General features: G+C 35.4%; 2 protein-coding genes across 3 annotated transcripts; one reads left to right on the top strand and one right to left on the bottom strand.

Annotated features, from left to right (window-relative positions):
- The first annotated feature begins 1,285 nt into the window (after nucleotides 1-1,285).
- On the top strand, nucleotides 1,286-17,976 carry Ndf (Nucleosome-destabilizing factor). The gene is made up of 9 exons (XM_008193987.3): nucleotides 1,286-1,442; nucleotides 1,526-1,562; nucleotides 1,693-1,772; nucleotides 1,876-2,002; nucleotides 7,378-7,476; nucleotides 7,538-7,696; nucleotides 7,776-7,949; nucleotides 16,707-16,838; nucleotides 16,895-17,976. The coding sequence occupies exons 1-9, from the start codon at nucleotides 1,408-1,410 to the stop codon at nucleotides 17,555-17,557; spliced, it is 1,506 nt and encodes a 501-aa protein (XP_008192209.1). The 5' UTR covers nucleotides 1,286-1,407; the 3' UTR covers nucleotides 17,558-17,976.
- On the bottom strand, nucleotides 8,408-13,132 carry LOC664337 (uncharacterized). Of its 2 annotated transcripts, none has more exons than XM_064358862.1 (5): nucleotides 12,990-13,132; nucleotides 10,211-12,009; nucleotides 9,988-10,132; nucleotides 9,797-9,937; nucleotides 8,408-9,737 (listed from the first exon to the last, which is right to left on the bottom strand). In XM_064358862.1, exons 2-5 carry the CDS (start codon nucleotides 11,956-11,958, stop codon nucleotides 9,087-9,089), a joined length of 2,685 nt encoding a protein of 894 aa, XP_064214932.1. In that variant the 5' UTR covers nucleotides 11,959-12,009; nucleotides 12,990-13,132; the 3' UTR covers nucleotides 8,408-9,086. The 2 variants fall into 2 exon arrangements, with proteins under 2 accessions (XP_064214932.1, XP_975439.1); XM_970346.4 differs by lacking the exon at nucleotides 12,990-13,132 and adding an exon at nucleotides 12,200-12,407.
- Nucleotides 17,977-18,224: the final 248 nt, after the last annotated feature.

Raw genomic sequence — 18,224 nt, 5'->3', positions numbered from 1 at the left:
TTTTTTCCTAAGCTGTAACTTCTTGCCTCACCTAAAATTATTTTCAAATATTCAAATGTTTCCAAAATTAGCTACAATCACAGGCAACAATACAAATTTGTTTTTTTGAATGGAACAGCCTATATTTCCACACTTTTGGATGTAGCTTTTAAAACTAATGATTTTGACCTAAATTTTTTATTTTTTTTATTAGTCCATTTTGCTTAGTTTTTGAAATATGTATTTTAATTTTTTTAACTAAATCTCGCTCTTTTCAAAAATGTTTTATATCCTATTCCTTAGAGATCCGTATTCGTAATAAATATGTATTCATTTCTAAATAGTTTTTTTTGTGTATTTGTTATGAATGTTATAACGATTTGGTGGCACTTTTTTTGAAAAACTATAAGAAAACCTAACTTTGTAGCACTGTTTTGGTAATTTTTATGTTTTTTTTTAATTCTCGGTAATATAGGACAATTCTGATGGGGTAAAAGTTAACTTTTCAGAATTCATTTTGCAAAATAAAAAATAAAAAATTGTGACCTGACTTGATCTGGCACTCTTAATTTTTTTTATCTACCTGCTGAATATTTTAATCTAAAAACTTGCGGATATAACTATTTAAGCGAAAAAAAATTATAAGGGTTATAAGTTTTTGAAAAAATTGTTTCTTGTCGTCGGGTTGGTGACAAATTTAAAACCTTATAAATTTGGCAACGAGAATGCCAATTACTCAGTGTTGCCAATTAACTTTTTTGAATTTTTTTTATATAGGTTTTTAGTAAGTTTCGCAATTGGAAGTATAGAAATTGATTTTCACTAATCTTTTTAAATTGCCAGTAAAACGTTAATTTACTGATTTGAACCCAGAACCGTCCGTAAAGTGGTATTTTTCAATACCATGATGTATTACTGAAAGATGTACTCCACTGCGGGTGCACACTTATAATGTTGGTTGCATAACACTTTTTTTTTAATTTGAAAAATTAATAATGTAATTAATTTGCACGTATAATCCACGCAGGTGGATTATTCGCCGTGCCTATCAATTGAGGGAATAAACTATGTTCGTATATTTGTGTAATTATTCGTATTTGCCGTGAGTTCCTTGTTCCATACCATCCAAAATCCATATTAATGGCCTCATTTTGGAGTGCATGTAAGAAATACCAGATTCGTTTACATGTGCCGGGGAAATACCCCTTGTTGCTAGCGTGTTTGGTTTGTTACATATTTGTTTCTACAACAATTAAATTGGAAAATAACGCCTTTATCACTGGTCCCCCTCTGTTGGCAATATTGCAAAGAGGCAAATATGGCGTCGGCGTTTGTTAACTGCGCGTGCCTGTAGAGGAGTATTATGATGCTAGCGCGGCACAACAAATTCAGATTGAGTTTGACGTTACAAGAGTGAAGTGCTGCAGGATGGATTACGAACCGCAAATAGGAGATCTTGTTTGGTGAGTAAGAAGAATTTTTTCTCACCTCACTGTACCAACGTACGCCATTACACGTTCACTTGTAACGCTTTGGTAATTTTCAGGGCGAAAATGAAGAGCTATTCCCCATGGCCAGCCCGTGTAAGTATTAGAGCGCCGACATTCAACCCAACCGTTATTCCCTCCCCAGCTTTGCGCGCGCGTCCTTTCCACTTAACCTCATAATTCGATTCTTGAAATCTTTGGAAAATAATTGTAATTTCTTGCTTAGATCGTCAAGCCTGGTCCTAATTCCAAGAAGCAGAGCAAGAAAGGCAGCCACTGGGTTTACTTTTTCGGGTCCAATAACTAGTGAGTATTTTATGTTTACTTTGTGTTTATCTGTTCGGTCTCCAACTTTGGGAGAGTTGATTTGTGTATTGAGTCGTTTGGTGTAATTTTGTCTCGTTTTTAGTGCCTGGATTGAGACTCCCAATATTAAACCCTATGAAAAGTTCAAAGAAAAGTTCTCTGGATTGTGCAAATCGACACCCTTCAAGGATGCTGTCGATGATATTGAAGATTACATTAAAAAGCGAAGTGTGAGTATTTATACTGTTTTTTAGTCGTTTGTGATTTTTCTTATTAGCCAATTTAATGCAGTTAGTGTTTGAATGTGTCTTTGTAGGTTGTGATGTGTTTTGATGGGTATAAAATATTTTTGAATACTTATAAGCAGTTTTATCCATGAGTTACATACATAATTTTTTAATCAAGTTGCGTGTGTGTATTCAGTCTATTATTAGGTTGGGGTAAAGGGTTAAAACCTATACTTTATTTTAATCTAAAAAATGGGGCTATTTTCCATGTAGCTCTACGTTTAGTTTATTCCTAAACTATCAACAAATAGTCTTGTGCTTGAAAAAAAATGTAATTGGAATCCAATACGTTTACTGGATTACATAAATTGTTACTAGCACTAATAATAAATGCAGTAAAAATATTTAAAAGGTTTACATTTAACTGGAAAAAAATCGCAATTTTTTTATTTGGCACCTCAGAATTGCTTTCCATTCTGTGGACTTGTGTGTGGTGAAAACTATCATTTATTTGTCTTTATCCGGGCTCGGGAGTCCACCGTAAATAAACATTTTGTGTATTTTTTTTGGTGGAAATATGTGTTTGTATCGGGTGGCTATTAAAGATAGTAATTATTGTTGTCAGGTTGGCAACAAAGTTGAAATCTCAATTTTATTAAGCAAATAACAAAGCAGGAATGCCAATAACTCGTGTCATCAATAAATTTTTGTGACACAATATGTTATAGTCGCTCTGAATAAACCGACTATGCTTTTTAATTTTTTTTTAATCCTAAATTGTGTCCCAAAATTCCGATCTCAGAGCATTATTGAGTGACTTAAGTAGTCCAAATTAGAAAAAAAAAAAATTGGCGCTTCCACACAAAAGACATTGGTTTGAATGTGCACTTAAAAATTGCGTTTTCTTCAAATGCAGACTACAAATCTCAGTGTTTATTATTATTTATGATGTAGATCATTGTGGAAAATTAAATGTGAAACAATTTTTCGAAAAATTAGGTTAATTTTGGAGTAAACAAATCTTAATTTTTTTAATTAAAAAAAATGGAACGACAAATTTAAAAAAAATAGATTTTTTTACTCAAAAACCAACCATATTTTTGAAAAATTGTTTTAAATTATTATTTTACACACTTATCTACACCATAAATTACAATGAACACTGAAACTTCCAGCCTGCGTTTGAAGAATGCGCAGTTCAAAGAATGATCTTCAAACCAATGTATCTTTATGGCGAAGCACCGAATCTTTTTTTTTTCTATATCTGAACTTCTGAAATGATTCTCTACAATGCTCTGATCTTCGAACTTCGGAAATTCGCCAATTTTGAGATATACTGTATAATCTGGACGTTATAGTAATCCGAACGCGAACCTATTAGAAAACATGATTCAGATTAAAAATTTAAGGCCCGGTTTACAGCAAGCGAAATTAAAATTTAATTCCGAATTAAACTAATTCGACATTAAGTGGCCATAAAATAGTACAATCTCAAGTTAATCTCGAATTAAAATTTGATTGCAATTAAAATGTTCTGTAAAAAAATCTTTTATTATATTTCTTTAAATTATTAGCATTTTTTGCAGGATCTTAGGGTGTATTTTTAGTGACACCTTTGTATTTGTGAATTAAAAAGGCTACAAATCGAAAGATATTTTATTTATGACTTTCCCCCTATATATTTTTTTTTTGGAAATTTCCGACAATGTGATTTTATTTTTTGGATTAGTCGGGAGCAAAACACGTATTTCAATGCAATGCATTTCTGTAATAAAACAACTTCGGACATATTCTTTTCTGCTGTCTAACCTCCCCATATAATTAAAGGTTTCAACTACCAAAATTACAATTGCCATCATGTGATTTTCTGGTGGAATACAACAGTTACAAGCGTTGTTCTATCCTTAAGTCCATTAAGTCAGTCGCCAATAATTATCTCGTATAGTTTTTTCATACTAGGTTTCTCATTTTTTTCTAAATATTAGAAGATTTTTGCTAATAATAATTAATCATTTCTCAAGCGAAATTTTTCATAGTTTAGTGACTGACCCTAAATTACGGTTTTGTCTCCCAGGCTTTGGTCTAATCAGCATCTAATTTAATTACTACGAGCACTGTAATTCTTTAGTTACAGGAGGTTACAAGGGACATTCTTAAATAAATGTGTGATAGTAATTTAAATAAACACCACAATTAAACTTAACTCCATATAAGATAAAAAAAATAATGATAAAAAAGGGTTTTTTATTGTAGAGGATAAAACACATACAAGGAAATTCAATTTTGATGAACGGAAACTGTGTTTGTAATATTTTTGCGGTACTTGATGGTTGTTTTTGGACACTGTTTGCACAGATACCGGCCTCGGCTGTTATAATTTAACGGATTACACATGTTAATATTACCGAAGGCACATTCGGAAAAGTACTTATATCAACATATCAAGTTTTACGTTAGTATGATTTTACCACATATCTACTAGGTACACCCAACCCTAAACCCTAAACATCGATATTTGGTCAATTTGGTTGCTTTTGAATTTTTTCGAATAGGTCGAAATTAAAAGTGTAAAAAATACTAGAATCTACAAAAATACATTTCAGTTTTTTATTTATTTAATTTATTTTGTAAGAAATATTTTTATGTATTATGAACTTGATTATAAAATTGCGGATGAAGTACACTTAATCTGCGACCTTATCTTATGATAATGGATTTGTTAAAGGTATTCAATACTTGTGTAGTTATGACAAGAAAGTACCAATTTATTCATAAATCATTAATCACGCATAACCGTTTATTTTTTTAATTTATATTAAAGGAATGCTACTTACTTTCGCATTAAATATTATAATAAAGTACATAAGTAATACAGATTGACACAAAGGTGTCGGATATGTTTTAAAAAATTTAAAGAATTTCTATTGCAATTTGCTTGTACAGATTATTCCAAGTTTTATCGCCCGCCAAAAAATAAGTATTGTGTACTTAGTAAGGTCAGAACAAGTCTTTATCGTGCAAATGATAGAGTTCCAAATGCTCATCAACTTATTAATTTTTTACAGTTTTTTCCAAATTCACGTGTGACAGTGAAATGCTAAGCACGAAATTTTCTAAAAATATTTTTCAAATTACTCCAATAAGTATTGTTATGGTAGCGCTCAGCTCCATTTGCGTGTGCGTCATCTGACATTTCTGTCACTACGTTTACATAGCAGGGGCATAGCGGTGACAAACTATCAAATATTTTTTGAGGTTACGAAGTGTTTAAATTATGAGTTGTTACAAAAAATACAGATTCACAAAACAAGATCTAATAAACGCAGAATCAAAAACCTAATGAAACGCAAATCACAAAACACAATAAACGAACGGAAAATACTTGCGATTAACACCGATAATACTTTCGACAACCATGCGACGACGTCTATAATTTACTGTCAATGTCAGTTTGACAAATTCGTGACACTTGACGGTGTTGTCGAAGTACACATGTAAATTAATGTTCAAGGATACCACCCTTAGATAGCCCTTAGCTGTTTAAATTTGCATTGTTTTTGATAATTTTTTATAGCTTTGTGTTGGTAATGAAAAAATGAAATTGATGACGCATACGCAAATCGAGCTGACCGCTACTATACATGATAAAATTTCCTCTATTTTTAAAGTGACAATTTTGAAGTTAAAATATGTAGTAAAAAAGTTGTGCAATTGAGATTGATTTTGTTTGATTAATAAAAGAGCTTGTGTTTGCTAGATTTAGAAAAATTTGTATGGTATGATTTTTGTTTGTAGAAAATATTTAGTAATTTGCGAGCGAAAGTGAGTTTGTAACCCATTCGACTTGTTAGAGATTTGTTGTACTCAAAAATTACATATTTTTAGAATTCACTTAGCGATAAGGCAAAAAAATTAATACACTCACCTTAATCTACTTCTGCTGTCCCATCGCATCATCTTCTTAAACGGACCTACTGAAATAAAAAGAAAAGACAAATTAAGTACAATGTGCCATTAAGTTAGTTGGAAACATTACAAAATTGTAATAAAGTTTCTAAAGAAAAAAAAATTACATACTAACCCTTTAATCCTGATTCTTTTCCCTGATTTTTCCCCGAAGATCCTTCCACTCACAAACACTAACCACTGAAAATTTTAAAAATTGGATTCTATTAACTATTATTAGGCACTCGAAAATTCACAACACGCACTGGTCACGGAAGATAGTCATATGTCTTAAACGTTTTAATTAGAAAAATACCGATTTTTATTTATTTTGTTTAATCCGTTTATGAAGCGACCGTTCGCGACAACAGCAAATGCGAAACTGAATAAAATTAAACGGCATATCAACAATTGTGTAAGAATGTGGCCAAAGCGTCATTAGCAAAAAAATTGTTTAGGTAATGAATTGGTGCGAAGGTGCTGTTCATGATTTTGTTACATTCCTTATAATTTTTTGGGATAACTAAAATTAACCGTGGAGGTGCATTTTCGTCTTTTCCCGCTTTCGTCTTTTCTGTTCGGCTAAAAGATTTAGTGAAATCTTGAAAAATTCGTGTATTTGATTTTCCAGATTTTTTTTCACTGCTAATTAATGCAAACTACAGAAACTCATCAATAAATTTTTCATATCAAATTTCTATTGATACAAATTAAGATGATCCGTTCATTTGATCGATGTTTGTCCACAAATAAAACTGCAGATTTGTTTGTAAATGCGTATGGATGAAATTAACACAAAAAATGGATACTTACCTTTATAAAACGTGGCCTCTTTCATAACATCTTGTAAGGAGGCCTCAAGTGCTTCACTGAGAAAGAACCGCTTTCTTCGCAAAATTATGTTTCTAGACGTAAAACCAAGTTAATGTTTGACTCTTCAAACTGTGTAGATGTTTTTTGACAATAATTTATAAGACAGTAAAAATATTTTGGAGAAATTTTTACGTTTCACTTGCAAATATGAATAGGTTTTTTCCCTAAAGTACAGTAATCGTCTAAGTATATTTCCATAACAACAAAATATACAGTTTAATCGTCGTAGTTTCGATATCTATTACGATTTCTTTAACAATGAAATGAAAATCAGTCCAAAATTGTAACTGTTTTTAAGCCCACTATTTGTTGTAATAATTTTCTATGTGTTACTTGGTCATATTAAGAAAATTGATTTATCTCCTTTCAAGGTTATGAAAGCATTTGCTTGCTTATGCACATGAATGTGATAGTTTCATTTGAATTAAGCTAACACGTTAAAGCATCTTTACTTCTCAGCAAACGAGTCTTAATAATTATGCTGCCGATCACCTTGTTTAAGTATTTAGTGCAAGCTGAAGAAGAAACACTAACAGAAAAATTAATTCCTATTCTTACAGGAGGACTCGAATTACGATGCTGTTTTCGAGAGTTTACTAAAAACCGAATCGGAACTCGTGAAACAACAGCAGCAGCAATCCCCAAAGAAACCAAGAAAGGTATTATTTGAAACAAATTAGACGTAATTACGTTAACGCGGCTTTTTCATTTTTTAAATAGAGTGGGGCCAGCAAACGTCAATCGTCAGATTCTCCGCGAAATACGTCTGCAAAAAAGCCAAAACCGCAATCGCCCTCGTTGAAGTTTGACGAAAATGGCACATCGGAAGAACCATACGAAGAGGAAATTCTTAATCTACCCCCGATTCTGAGTAAACCGGTAAGAGATTTCACTTTTCCCCCACTCTAATGTCGTTTGTTTTTGTATAGCGAAAATTAATATTGTGCTTTTGTTACAGGAGTCTCCTAAATTAGATTTAAACAAAGTCTCCGTGGATTTAAAAAACAAAAATATTTCCGCCTCTCCAATGGCTTTCGGTTTTATGGGACTTGGCAATATGGGGTCGAACGTCGTCATGAATTTGATCAATTCGGGACACAGAGTCAATCTTTGGAACAGATCATCGCAAAAAGTATGTACCGTTTTATTCATTTTTATTTTTTTTAATCACGAAAAAGCGCAATATTATTAACTAGCAGCGCAGATGTCGCTGCTTTATCTCCGTCAAGTCATGCGAGCCGCTTATATTCAGTTGTGCAATGTTTGTGTTTCCGACCAAACAAATTCGTTTTTCGTTAAATGTCGAAGTAATGCCAACTAATTGATAAAAGTTGCGATATGTTGATTTTTGTTAATTGAAACGACCGTGAAAATAACTACACATTTAATTTATTAAAAAGGTTCTTTAATTTTTAATTCTGTTGTTTCTGCCTTGGTGATTACTATTTTATTCATTACTGAATTGCATCGTTCTGGACTATTCAATAAAACGTTCGGATTCATTCTTCAGTTACTCCCGCGTTAGAATTTTTTATATTTTATTTATGTAGTCGGTTTTAGTAAAAAATGTTTCAAAATCAAAATCAGGCGTACAGTTCTTAGAATATTTTATTAATAGATAGCAAATACATGCTAATTTTAACACTTAATGAAATCACAATAACATTTCGATAATAAAAATAGTTGTATCTTAGTTGGTACCCGCTTATAAAAAAACGTTCCCTATACCAGTGTAGAAATCATCAGCAGTAGATGTGGATAAACAATGTCTAGGACTCAAAACACCGAATGTCGTTAATCTAGGTATATAAATAGTAACTTTCTATAGTTACACTATCAAAACATTACATAATGAGATGATTCTTAATTACAGATTCACAGCTAAAAAATTAAAAATGTACATGGCGCTATAGTAAAACCTAATTTTACCTTCGTTAAAATATTCCCTAAACTTATCAATTGAAAAAAGAAAGGTTATTCGTGAAGCGGCAAATCATTTCCCAGAAACAAGAGCGCGGCGCGACTTTTTCCTTGAAGAATCGTCAGTCTTTTTTTTTATTCTTGACTAGCTAGTTCTTCGGTATACTGAGTCTAGTATATTCCCATTTAAACAATTGTACAAAGAAAAAAAAATTCGTTCATTGTTTTGGCCACGACAAACAAAAAACAAAAATGACAGCTTCCTATAGATTGGCACTAATGGAGCGGACTCTACACTGTGATAGCGTACTCACTTTATCACAGCAGTTGATTAAACTAGGCGGCGAGTCTATAAAGCCGTTTCATGCCGTTTGCTTGCATCTTCAACGACGTCCCCGACCGACAATTCTGGTAGACTCGTGCTCAACTGTATATCACAAGAACTGTTCTTCGCCAACAGTTCTTCGGTACTATGCGACGTCTTGAGACTACTCCTATTAGTGCCATTGGACGTAATAGTTTCGTGTGAAGTCGATGGTCCATCGACGAACGGTGGTAATCCCATGGGTCTGCTTGTTATATGGTTGATGAAGACTTCAATCGGCGGATCTCCCGGCGAAAGTATCCTCGAGCCTAAGGATCGTTCCGTAGGCGTGTAATATAGCGATTGGCGGCTTTGCGTAATATCCGTGTTGGTCACCTCCTCCAAATTGGCGAGTTTTTCAATCTTGGCTTTCAAATACACGTCGATGCTTTCAACGTCGTTCGGGTCGAAGACGAGAGATTCCGCCCTTCCGCAAGTACCAGCGCGACAATTCTCGAAATACAAACTCGGAAGATTCTCCAAGACTTTGTTCAGGGTTTGCTGTTGGTACTTGTAGGTTTCCCTCAACTGAAGTACCTTATGTGCACTGAATTTCCGAATCTTGTTCCTCTGGAAAACATAGTTTTCTCTAACCCAGTTGAGTTGCGTGGTCGAGTAGTCTCTGACTTTTTTAACCTGCAACAAAAATATCTGTGTAGTTGGGGAATTTTGGCAAGGATTCAATTATTAATTACCTGGTCGCAATACTGGCCTCGGAGAGTCGACAAGTGCTGGGAGCCGATGTCGCGAAAATCTTTCAAATGTTTAGTCTGAGTCTGATAACTATTTTGAATCCATTCCATCTGCTGGGCGCAGTTCTCTTTGATCCTGTTGACCTATCGAGCGGTTTGAATCAACACGTCCCAGCGATTCGCCTCCAACTTACCTGCTGAGTGTAATTGTCCCGAAGTCGCTCCAGTTGTTGGGACTTGTATTGCTCGATGTTGTCGAGCATGGCGTAGATTTGGCGTGCCCGAGGTGACACGCGATCGCGCTTGCAAAAGCTGCAAAAATTGTTGAAAATACCAAACCTGAAAATAGATGCGTTTTAAAAATATTTCATTGCGCATTACGACGAATAAACAAATAGCTTGCGTCGGACTGTTTACCTTCTAATCAAGTAGCGTATAAGTTGGATGAAGAGTGTGAGAGCGAGGAAAGCCGTCGCACATTGCAATCCCACGATAAGACTCATAATCCGGACGTTATTCCAGTCGGTGGGATCTATATGAAGGAGCACGTTTTCCGTTAAGTTAGCAATGGGATTGCTCGCGTAACACGTGTACCGGCCGCAGTCCTTCCGCGTCACGTTTTTGATCAGAAGCGTCCCGTTGTCCAGCACTTGAATCCGAGGAGGAATCACCCGAATCGGGATCATGAGCGCGTCGTGAGCGTGGGCGTGCTTCTCGAAGATGTCGGGAATGGCGGGATCCGGGTTCCAGTGGAACACCTCCCTGCTGGGCGTGACCCAGGTGATGGAAGGCGGCGGGTTGGCGGTGTAACGACACTCCAGCAAAGCGTCCGATTTGAGTCGATACTGCTTGGTTGGCGTTTTGTAATTGAGACGCGGGCCGGTGCAGTTGAGATGGTTTAAAGTCGGAAGCATGTCGTTGGGGTAGGCGTACGGTCCGCAGCTCAAATCGGATAAGATCAGGTCGTGGTGTCGCTTCTCCTCGGCCCACGGCGCAAACCAATACATTCGACAGTCGCAAGCCCACGGGTTGTCCGAAATGTTGAGGCGTTTCAGCGTGGTTAGGTTGGCAAGAGATATGGGCAAGAAAGTGAGAGCGTTCCCGCTGATGTCGAGCTCCTTGAGGCGAGGAGTGTCCGCGAAGACGTAGTTTTCAATTTCCCGCAATTGTTTGTTGTTTCGGATGCGGAGGGTTTCAAGTTTTGCGATGCCGAGGAGTTCGCTGTTGTGGAGCTCTTCAATGTGGGTGTCGTCAAGTGTGAGAGATGTTAGTTCAGGACTGAAGTGTAGCAGTCCGAAGGTGAAATGCATGAGTTTGTTGCCGCTCAGGTTTAATTCGCGGAGGTTCGTCAAGCCGCGGAAAGTACCACTCGGGACGTTCGTAAGAGGGTTGTTGGCGAGATTTAAGTACTTTAGGTTTTTAAGTGAATCGAAGAGTCCTTTCGAGATGGATTTAATCGAATTGTGGGATAGGTCCAAGGTTCTGAGATCGGATAGATCAGCCAAAGCGTTCGACGTCAATTTGGCGATTTTGTTGTTGTTTAGCGCTAACAATTCGATGTGTTTGTTGAATTTGAAGAAGTGGTCTAGGATGGCCACGATGTGGTTGTACGAGATGTCCAGAATTTGGAGTCGTTGCATGGGGGCGAATACTTGGAAAGGTATTGCTTGTAACGAGTTGTGTGCCAGTGCTAGGATTCTCAAAGACTGATTGACGAAAACGTATCTGGGAAGATCGTCGATTGCGTTATACGACAAATTCATTTCTTTTAAGTTAGTATACTGCTGGAAATAGTAGTCTTGTAGTTTGGTTACATTGTTGCTGGTTAGGTCTAGAGTGATTAGCGACTGTGGATTGACGATTGCTTTTTTGATATCGACGATTCCGCTGTTAGTCCATCGGAGGTGTTCTATGTTTTTTGCGTCTAGATGTTCGCCGGTGACATTTTCGAAACTGACACGGGCCACGTTCAAAATCGTTTGAAGACCTCTCAACTGCCTGTTGCGACATATTAAGAATGTCGAATTCGGTTGAGAACATCCTACAGAAGCGCGTAAAATAGTACCGTCACCGTGACGCGTATGACTCGTTCCGAAAACAGGAAACGACACTAATATGAAGATCAAGATCCGACCGGCACCATTTAGCCGGCTGTTATTTTCCATAATTCACAATACATTGTCCTATATGATCTTGACCTCTTCCTTCCTTCCTTTCTGTAAAGAGAAAAATAGACCACGTTGTAAAATCGATATACTCGAAGCATCTGGTAGAAGAGAACCACCTTGACTGCACTTGTCGCAAGCTGTTTACGATTTGCAAAACAAAACAAACGGTAGTTATAGCTTCTATTTAAAAAATACGGTGATAAGGCGTGTTATCGCGCACGGTTCTCGAGATACTCACCAATCCATATGATAAAGCCACGTTTTATTTTTACTTTATTTGTGTTGAAACAAGCATTTAATGTAAAAGGACACAAGGATTTACAGTATAATGGTACGATTTTTCACGATTGTGGAAGAATGCAACACTGAACTGTACAGGACAGAGCCCTAGCTGAGGCTTCTACAGACTGTTCGTTGAATTCGCTTGTCACGAACGACAGTTCCAGCAGGTTCCAGCTGCGTTCTAGTGGGGAATAAAACGGACGAATCCATTCTAGCGTTCGTACGAGGTGAGGCCGCCTGCCTTCCCCGGTTTCATAATCCTAATGTAACTGTTCTTCAACACTAAGAAGAAAGAACAAATAGCCTAGTTTATTGTTATCCTTTTAACATTCACCTGCAGGACAATTTGACAGAATGACAATTGGATTGACGCAAATTGAAACGTTGCAATATCAAAGTCGACGTTCTTTCCACAGTCGCATAATCGCATTATTGGGAAAATTATTTATGTGCGATAAGGCTTCTTTCCTGTTTGATAACGCGTGTATCCTTTTCTTTGGGGCGGGAATCGGAGTAATCGATAACATTTGATATTTCAGCCTAGGCCGCATGCTTGCGCGATTCGCGTAATGTTGCCATTCAAGGGTGGATTTTTTCGAGGTTCGTTAATAGAGCATATTTTTAGATGCCCACACCTGCATAAAATCCTTACATTTAATAATCAGTGTGGGTGCATTTTATTGCGTTTCGATTAAACTTGTAAATCTCTAAATATAGTAGCTTACATTGTTTTAAAATAAACTTACATAACCAAATTGTATCAGAAATACTCCTGTGTATTACTTAAAACTCGTCTCAAAAACGGTGTTGCCATCCAAGGTCGTCAGGAGCAATTGATATGGCTGCACTGGAACGGGTTTCAAATTTGCACTCTGTGCTCCAAAAAACGTAAAGTAGGGTACACTTATTTCTCTACAATGATATAAATAACACAATTGAAAAAATTCTGCTCGTCTTATCGTTTCAATGTTATTACATGTGTCAATTTGTGGTATTAATAGCCGTAGTTGCCGGTAATGTTAATTTCGCATGTGCAAATTTAATTATTGCGATTGCATAACTCGTATACATTGTATAAATACCGCCCTCATATTTCGATAATCAAGTTTTTCAACCCGTAACTCCTCTGACCTTTACAAACTCGGCAGCTTGTTTTAATTTAATTCTAAATAATTTCGATTCCATTATGTACTTTGTCCATTGTAGCAGATAGTCACATTTGAAGCCTTTCAGGGGTTAAAAGGCCCAACTAATGATGGTTTATGGCAGCTGATTATTAAGAGTTCTAGGGTTTTTACAAATTTTGAAATGTCTTACCTTTGTCTATTGTGTCGTACTATGTACACATAAAATGGCCATGACCGCAACGTTTTAATTAAAAAGGAATATATGTCGAGTCAATATTTACAGTCCAATGAAAAATGCAAAACTACGGTCACAAATAAGTGGATTGTGTTTACATTTATTGCGATTTCGGTTTCAACTTTCGAGAAATGTGAATTTAATTAGTCGAATTCGGGTGAAAGTGAATAAAAAAGAGCGCCAACATGATTAAGACGTCCAGAGATTTTTCGATATTTGATGGTATTGGTTCAAAATCGCTACTACTTTCTCTGTGAACCATACTGAAGCTAGAAAGTGGTGACCTGAATTCATAAAAAAGTTGGTATTGACGTTGTAACAATTAAAAATGCGTCCGAATCGAGTTAGCGTCCATTAGCTTAAGAATTCTTATGATAATGATTAATGTTTTGATGTAAATAGTGCCTGATTTTGGAAGAATACCAATAGCTAATTAAAAACATTTAATCGTCTAACTAAACGAGAAAAACAAACACATGGCTTCTAAATTCGAGATCAAGTCTTGAAAACAAGTTCATTTACTGTGTACAGTGAATTAATCGAGAGTTCTCAAGGGTTAACTGCCGTTTAGATACGATTGTTTTTGCCGAATGTTTTACCTTATAAAAGTATTAATAAAATTGTATTATCTGTGTTTTATTGTAATTGCTAATCGTTACATTTGCGTCATTATCGATCGCAGAGGATGTATAAAAAATGACCTCGAACAAGCCGTAATCAGTCGAGAGATAAGGTTAATGCCTGCCTGTCTTGAACGTAAATTTGTTGTTACTTTAGGTTTATTTTGTTTATGGTACTTGTAAAAAATTTCGTCTTGTAATTTTTTTCATAATTGGTTGTGTAAAAGAGACAAGAAGTAGAGCACGAACATGAACATTGTCAGTAATTGAAAGTGGAACCGACGCTTTATTACTGCGAGATGGGGGTCAACCATTACTATCAATAAACATAATTAAATATTGATTGTGTGTATCATTTGCTTCAAGAAAATTCTGGCGTTTTCTATCATTATCACTCCAAAATAAAGTAGCCTACAATGCCAAATTTCGCGTTCCAAAACAAACACCACATGTAGTTTTAGACGATTCTCGTAATAAATTTAACTTCTGTGTTAAAATATTTGGCGTAAAATAATCAGTAGCGCTGTTATAAATGATAATTCTAATAAAGTGGTCATTTTCAAAAGGCAAATAAGTTCCTAGACAGATGGGTTGGATGAGAACTGATATTAATTGGCTCTTATCCAACTAGAAATAATTGGATTGATCAACAGAGCGTCTTTGGTTTGATAAAGTTAGTTTAGATTTCTAGAACTCGTGAGATTTATTTGATTACAGTGAGAGCGTTTTTCTTTGTTAGCGGTAACACCCACTGTTATAGTTATTTAAACAAATTGTGTTTTATCTTTAAATATTTGAATAGATAAATTTAGTCTAGTGCAATAAATGTAGCATATTTTAAGTAGGTATTCGTTTTTCTCATTCCTCGTAAAAGTATCTCAGTGTTGTTTTTATGTGGAAAAATGTATTACATTACCAGATTAGTTCACTCTTTCAATAACACAGACTTCCGGTCTGAAATAGCCATGATTTATTCTACCAAAATACGATTGGCTGTAAAAAGGGACTTGATAATTATGTTGACTAATAGTAATTAGCTGGTTATCGACCGTTCACTTATCAAAAATTCAAAACATTCATTTTAATGTAAGCTAATGGTTCTCGACATTTTCAACCGAATGCAAAATTTTATTGTGCCACATTCGCATAATCTTTGCTGATTTGGTCTTTGTTGCAAGTCATTCCTTAACACTGCATTATCTTTTTTAGTTTGGTTTGCAATAATGTAGCATCCGAAGTCATAATTTTGTGGAGAAAGCGTTTCTTCAAATTGGTTGTAATCAACTAAATTGCATTTAATTCAATAAATACAGCCAGTATAAAATTCTAAAAATGCAGTTTTGGGACATTATAAAATACCTAGTCTGTCAGTATTTCTACGTTCACTGATGTTATTGTAAAAAGTAGTGCAAATTAATAAATTTGCAATAAATAAACAGTATAATTTGCATAATTTTCTTATAGTTTATTTTTTATTTTTAGATAATGACATTCACCTTTTCTTAATTTAAAGCATTTATCTTTTTTTAGTAGTAACAACTAAGAATTAAATACATGCTAAATTTTGATATTAAAAAAAATCTGACCGCTGAAAAAAATTATCTTCACCATGTTTCACAAAGATTTTGTTAAAAATTTCTTGAGCTTTTTTTTAATGCAATTTGATGCAAAGAATGTATACATGGTGGAAGGTTATTAAAATATTGGAGACCAGCGGTTCTGCATTTATCTTTACTTTCATATTTATCTATTATAGGAAATGTGTGTATTTTTATTTTTTCTGATATCATGCTTATGATAATCACAATGCTGCTTATGTTTTATGTTATGTTTTGTTTTGTTAAGCTTAGTTTTCCGATACAAAAAGTCTGCACAAAGTCAGAATTGTTAATTTAATAACAAGACACGTATAACTTTTTCCGAATTAAAAATAAGTGATCTAAATGACAAGAAACTGCATTTCAGTTTAACGTTCTTGGACCAACAAATACTCGTATCTTTTCCACAGAACAAGTGCTTTTGAGCACAACATTAAATTTTTTTCTCTATTCATAAAGTACTCAGTTGCACTGTTTAGATGTTTATTTGTTTTTTTGTTTTCGTATCATGAAATAAATATGACCATTTATCATTTTACAGACGGTTTATTAACTTGTATTGGCCGACTATTAATTTTATCGACAGTTTCATATTTTACTGATCACTTATCGATATATCGGATGGTAAAAAAGAATCTTTTCTTAAAAACATATCTTCTGATTTCGGAACGCTTAGAGCAGTTTTATTTTTTGCTTTATAAGGGGGATAATTTTGTTGGAATGGTCTTCTTCTAGCTCTTGCCGTTCAAAAAATTTTATTTTGGAGGTTTCTCAAAATTGCGACTTAATTTTATTCTAGCTCGCTGTTCTCATGCACTAAAGTAAAACATCAAATGATCAGGAAGCTTTTCGTGTGGTTGTTAAAGTTTGGTTTTTGTTCCAGTGTGACGAAATCAAGGCCCAGGCAGACGCCAATCAGCTGGGGTTGGTCCAGACATATCAGACCCCTTGTGACGTTGTCCAAAACTCTGACGTTGTGTTTAGCTGTTTAGCAGATCCTCGTTCGGCAAAGGAGGTAACCTTTGACTTTCGGTGTCGTCCAACTAGTTTCATTTGGTTTTGTTTCACCAGGTGGTGATAGGAAACTGCGGCGTGATCCACCAAGCGGAAGGCCCTGCTGCCCTCGCCGGCAAAGGATACGTGGAGATGACCTCCATCGATCCGGACACTTCCAAAGACATATGTAATATTATCGAGAGCAAAGGAGGACGCTACTTGGAAGCCCAGATGCAAGGAAGCAAGAAGCAAGCTGAGGACGGTAGTCTGATAATTTTAGCAGCGGGCGATAAGTCGCTCTTTGACGACTGTCAGACGTGTTTTAAAGCGATTGGCAAAACGGCGTTTTATTTGGGCACCGTGGGCTCGGCGACCAAAATGAATTTGTGCATTAATATGGCTCTGGGGATTGGGCTCGCTGGGCTTGCGGAGAGCATGGTTTTGGCGGAACGATGCGGTCTTTCGTGTAAAGATTTCCTGGAGATTTTTAACTTGTCGGAGGGAGCCTCCAACTATCTGTCGAATAAGGGGCAGTTGATTAATAATCGGAGCTTCTCCAAGGTCGAACAGGCCTTGGAGTACATGCAGAAAGATATCAAACTATGTCTTGATATATCGAATGACGTTAAACAAAACCTACCGGTGGCTGCAGCCGCTAACGAGGCGTACAAAACGGCAAGGCGGTCAGGGTATGACGAACACGATGTCGCTTTAGTTTTTATGAAAATGCGGCATTAGTCACAGTTCACACATTTCGTTAAACTTAGTTCACTTGAACATGGTAGTGTTCTTCCTCTGGATTCGTTTAATTATTGATTCGCATTGACTGTTTTTTTGACGAAGACACTCTGTGCCTACAATTTTTTATTTAATTTGATGATGTTAAAGATTCAAACAAAATACAGTACTCAAATCTTACGTTGGCGTAGAAATTGCTTGATTTTCTATTTTATATATAATTTGTATTGTCGCTTAATTTGCAATTTTCGACGTTCCAAAATCTCTGGACTACGGCAATGACAACATGCTATGCAAATTCATTGAACAAGTCTGCAAGTATCGATAAATGAGTTTGTAATTAACGTTTTGTTTAGGTGTTCTGTAAGTTTTTCTATTACATAATAAATAGTTTATCAATAAAAGTATAAACAAGTGAAGTACACATAATTTTTACATCACCTCCTGCAATTTCCCTTTTCTTTTAGGAGAGTTAATGGAAGAGATCCACAACCAATTATTAGCAAGTATAAATATTTGCTTGTAATAAAATGCTCTTATCTAATGTGAATACAACAATAACGGTTACAATGAGTCGAGATAATAGCAGTGTGCATAATTCAACTTCTGGCACCAGCCGCTAGAGGCAGACTTTGATGCAGTATTTATCTATATTACCTTGTCTGAT

The sequence above is a fragment of the Tribolium castaneum genome, chromosome 9 (assembly GCF_031307605.1).
Source record: "Tribolium castaneum strain GA2 chromosome 9, icTriCast1.1, whole genome shotgun sequence".
Taxonomy (NCBI): Eukaryota; Metazoa; Arthropoda; class Insecta; order Coleoptera; family Tenebrionidae; genus Tribolium; species Tribolium castaneum.
Note: the sequence above shows the minus strand (reverse complement) of the source record. Positions and strands in the feature narration are given on the sequence as shown.

Coding starts and splice junctions, on each gene's coding strand:
- Ndf (XM_008193987.3), top strand. CDS start 1,408: ATGGATTACGAACCGCAAATAGGAGATCTTGTTTG. Junction 7,697..7,775: donor CCCCGATTCTGAGTAAACCG/GTAAGAGATTTC, acceptor CTTTTGTTACAG/GAGTCTCCTAAATTAGATTT. Junction 7,950..16,706: donor GGAACAGATCATCGCAAAAA/GTATGTACCGTT, acceptor TTTTTGTTCCAG/TGTGACGAAATCAAGGCCCA.
- LOC664337 (XM_064358862.1), bottom strand. CDS start 11,958: ATGGAAAATAACAGCCGGCTAAATGGTGCCGGTCGGATCTTGATCTTC. Junction 9,938..9,987: donor GGGACAATTACACTCAGCAG/GTAAGTTGGAGG, acceptor ACCGCTCGATAG/GTCAACAGGATCAAAGAGAA. Junction 9,738..9,796: donor GAGGCCAGTATTGCGACCAG/GTAATTAATAAT, acceptor TTTTTGTTGCAG/GTTAAAAAAGTCAGAGACTA.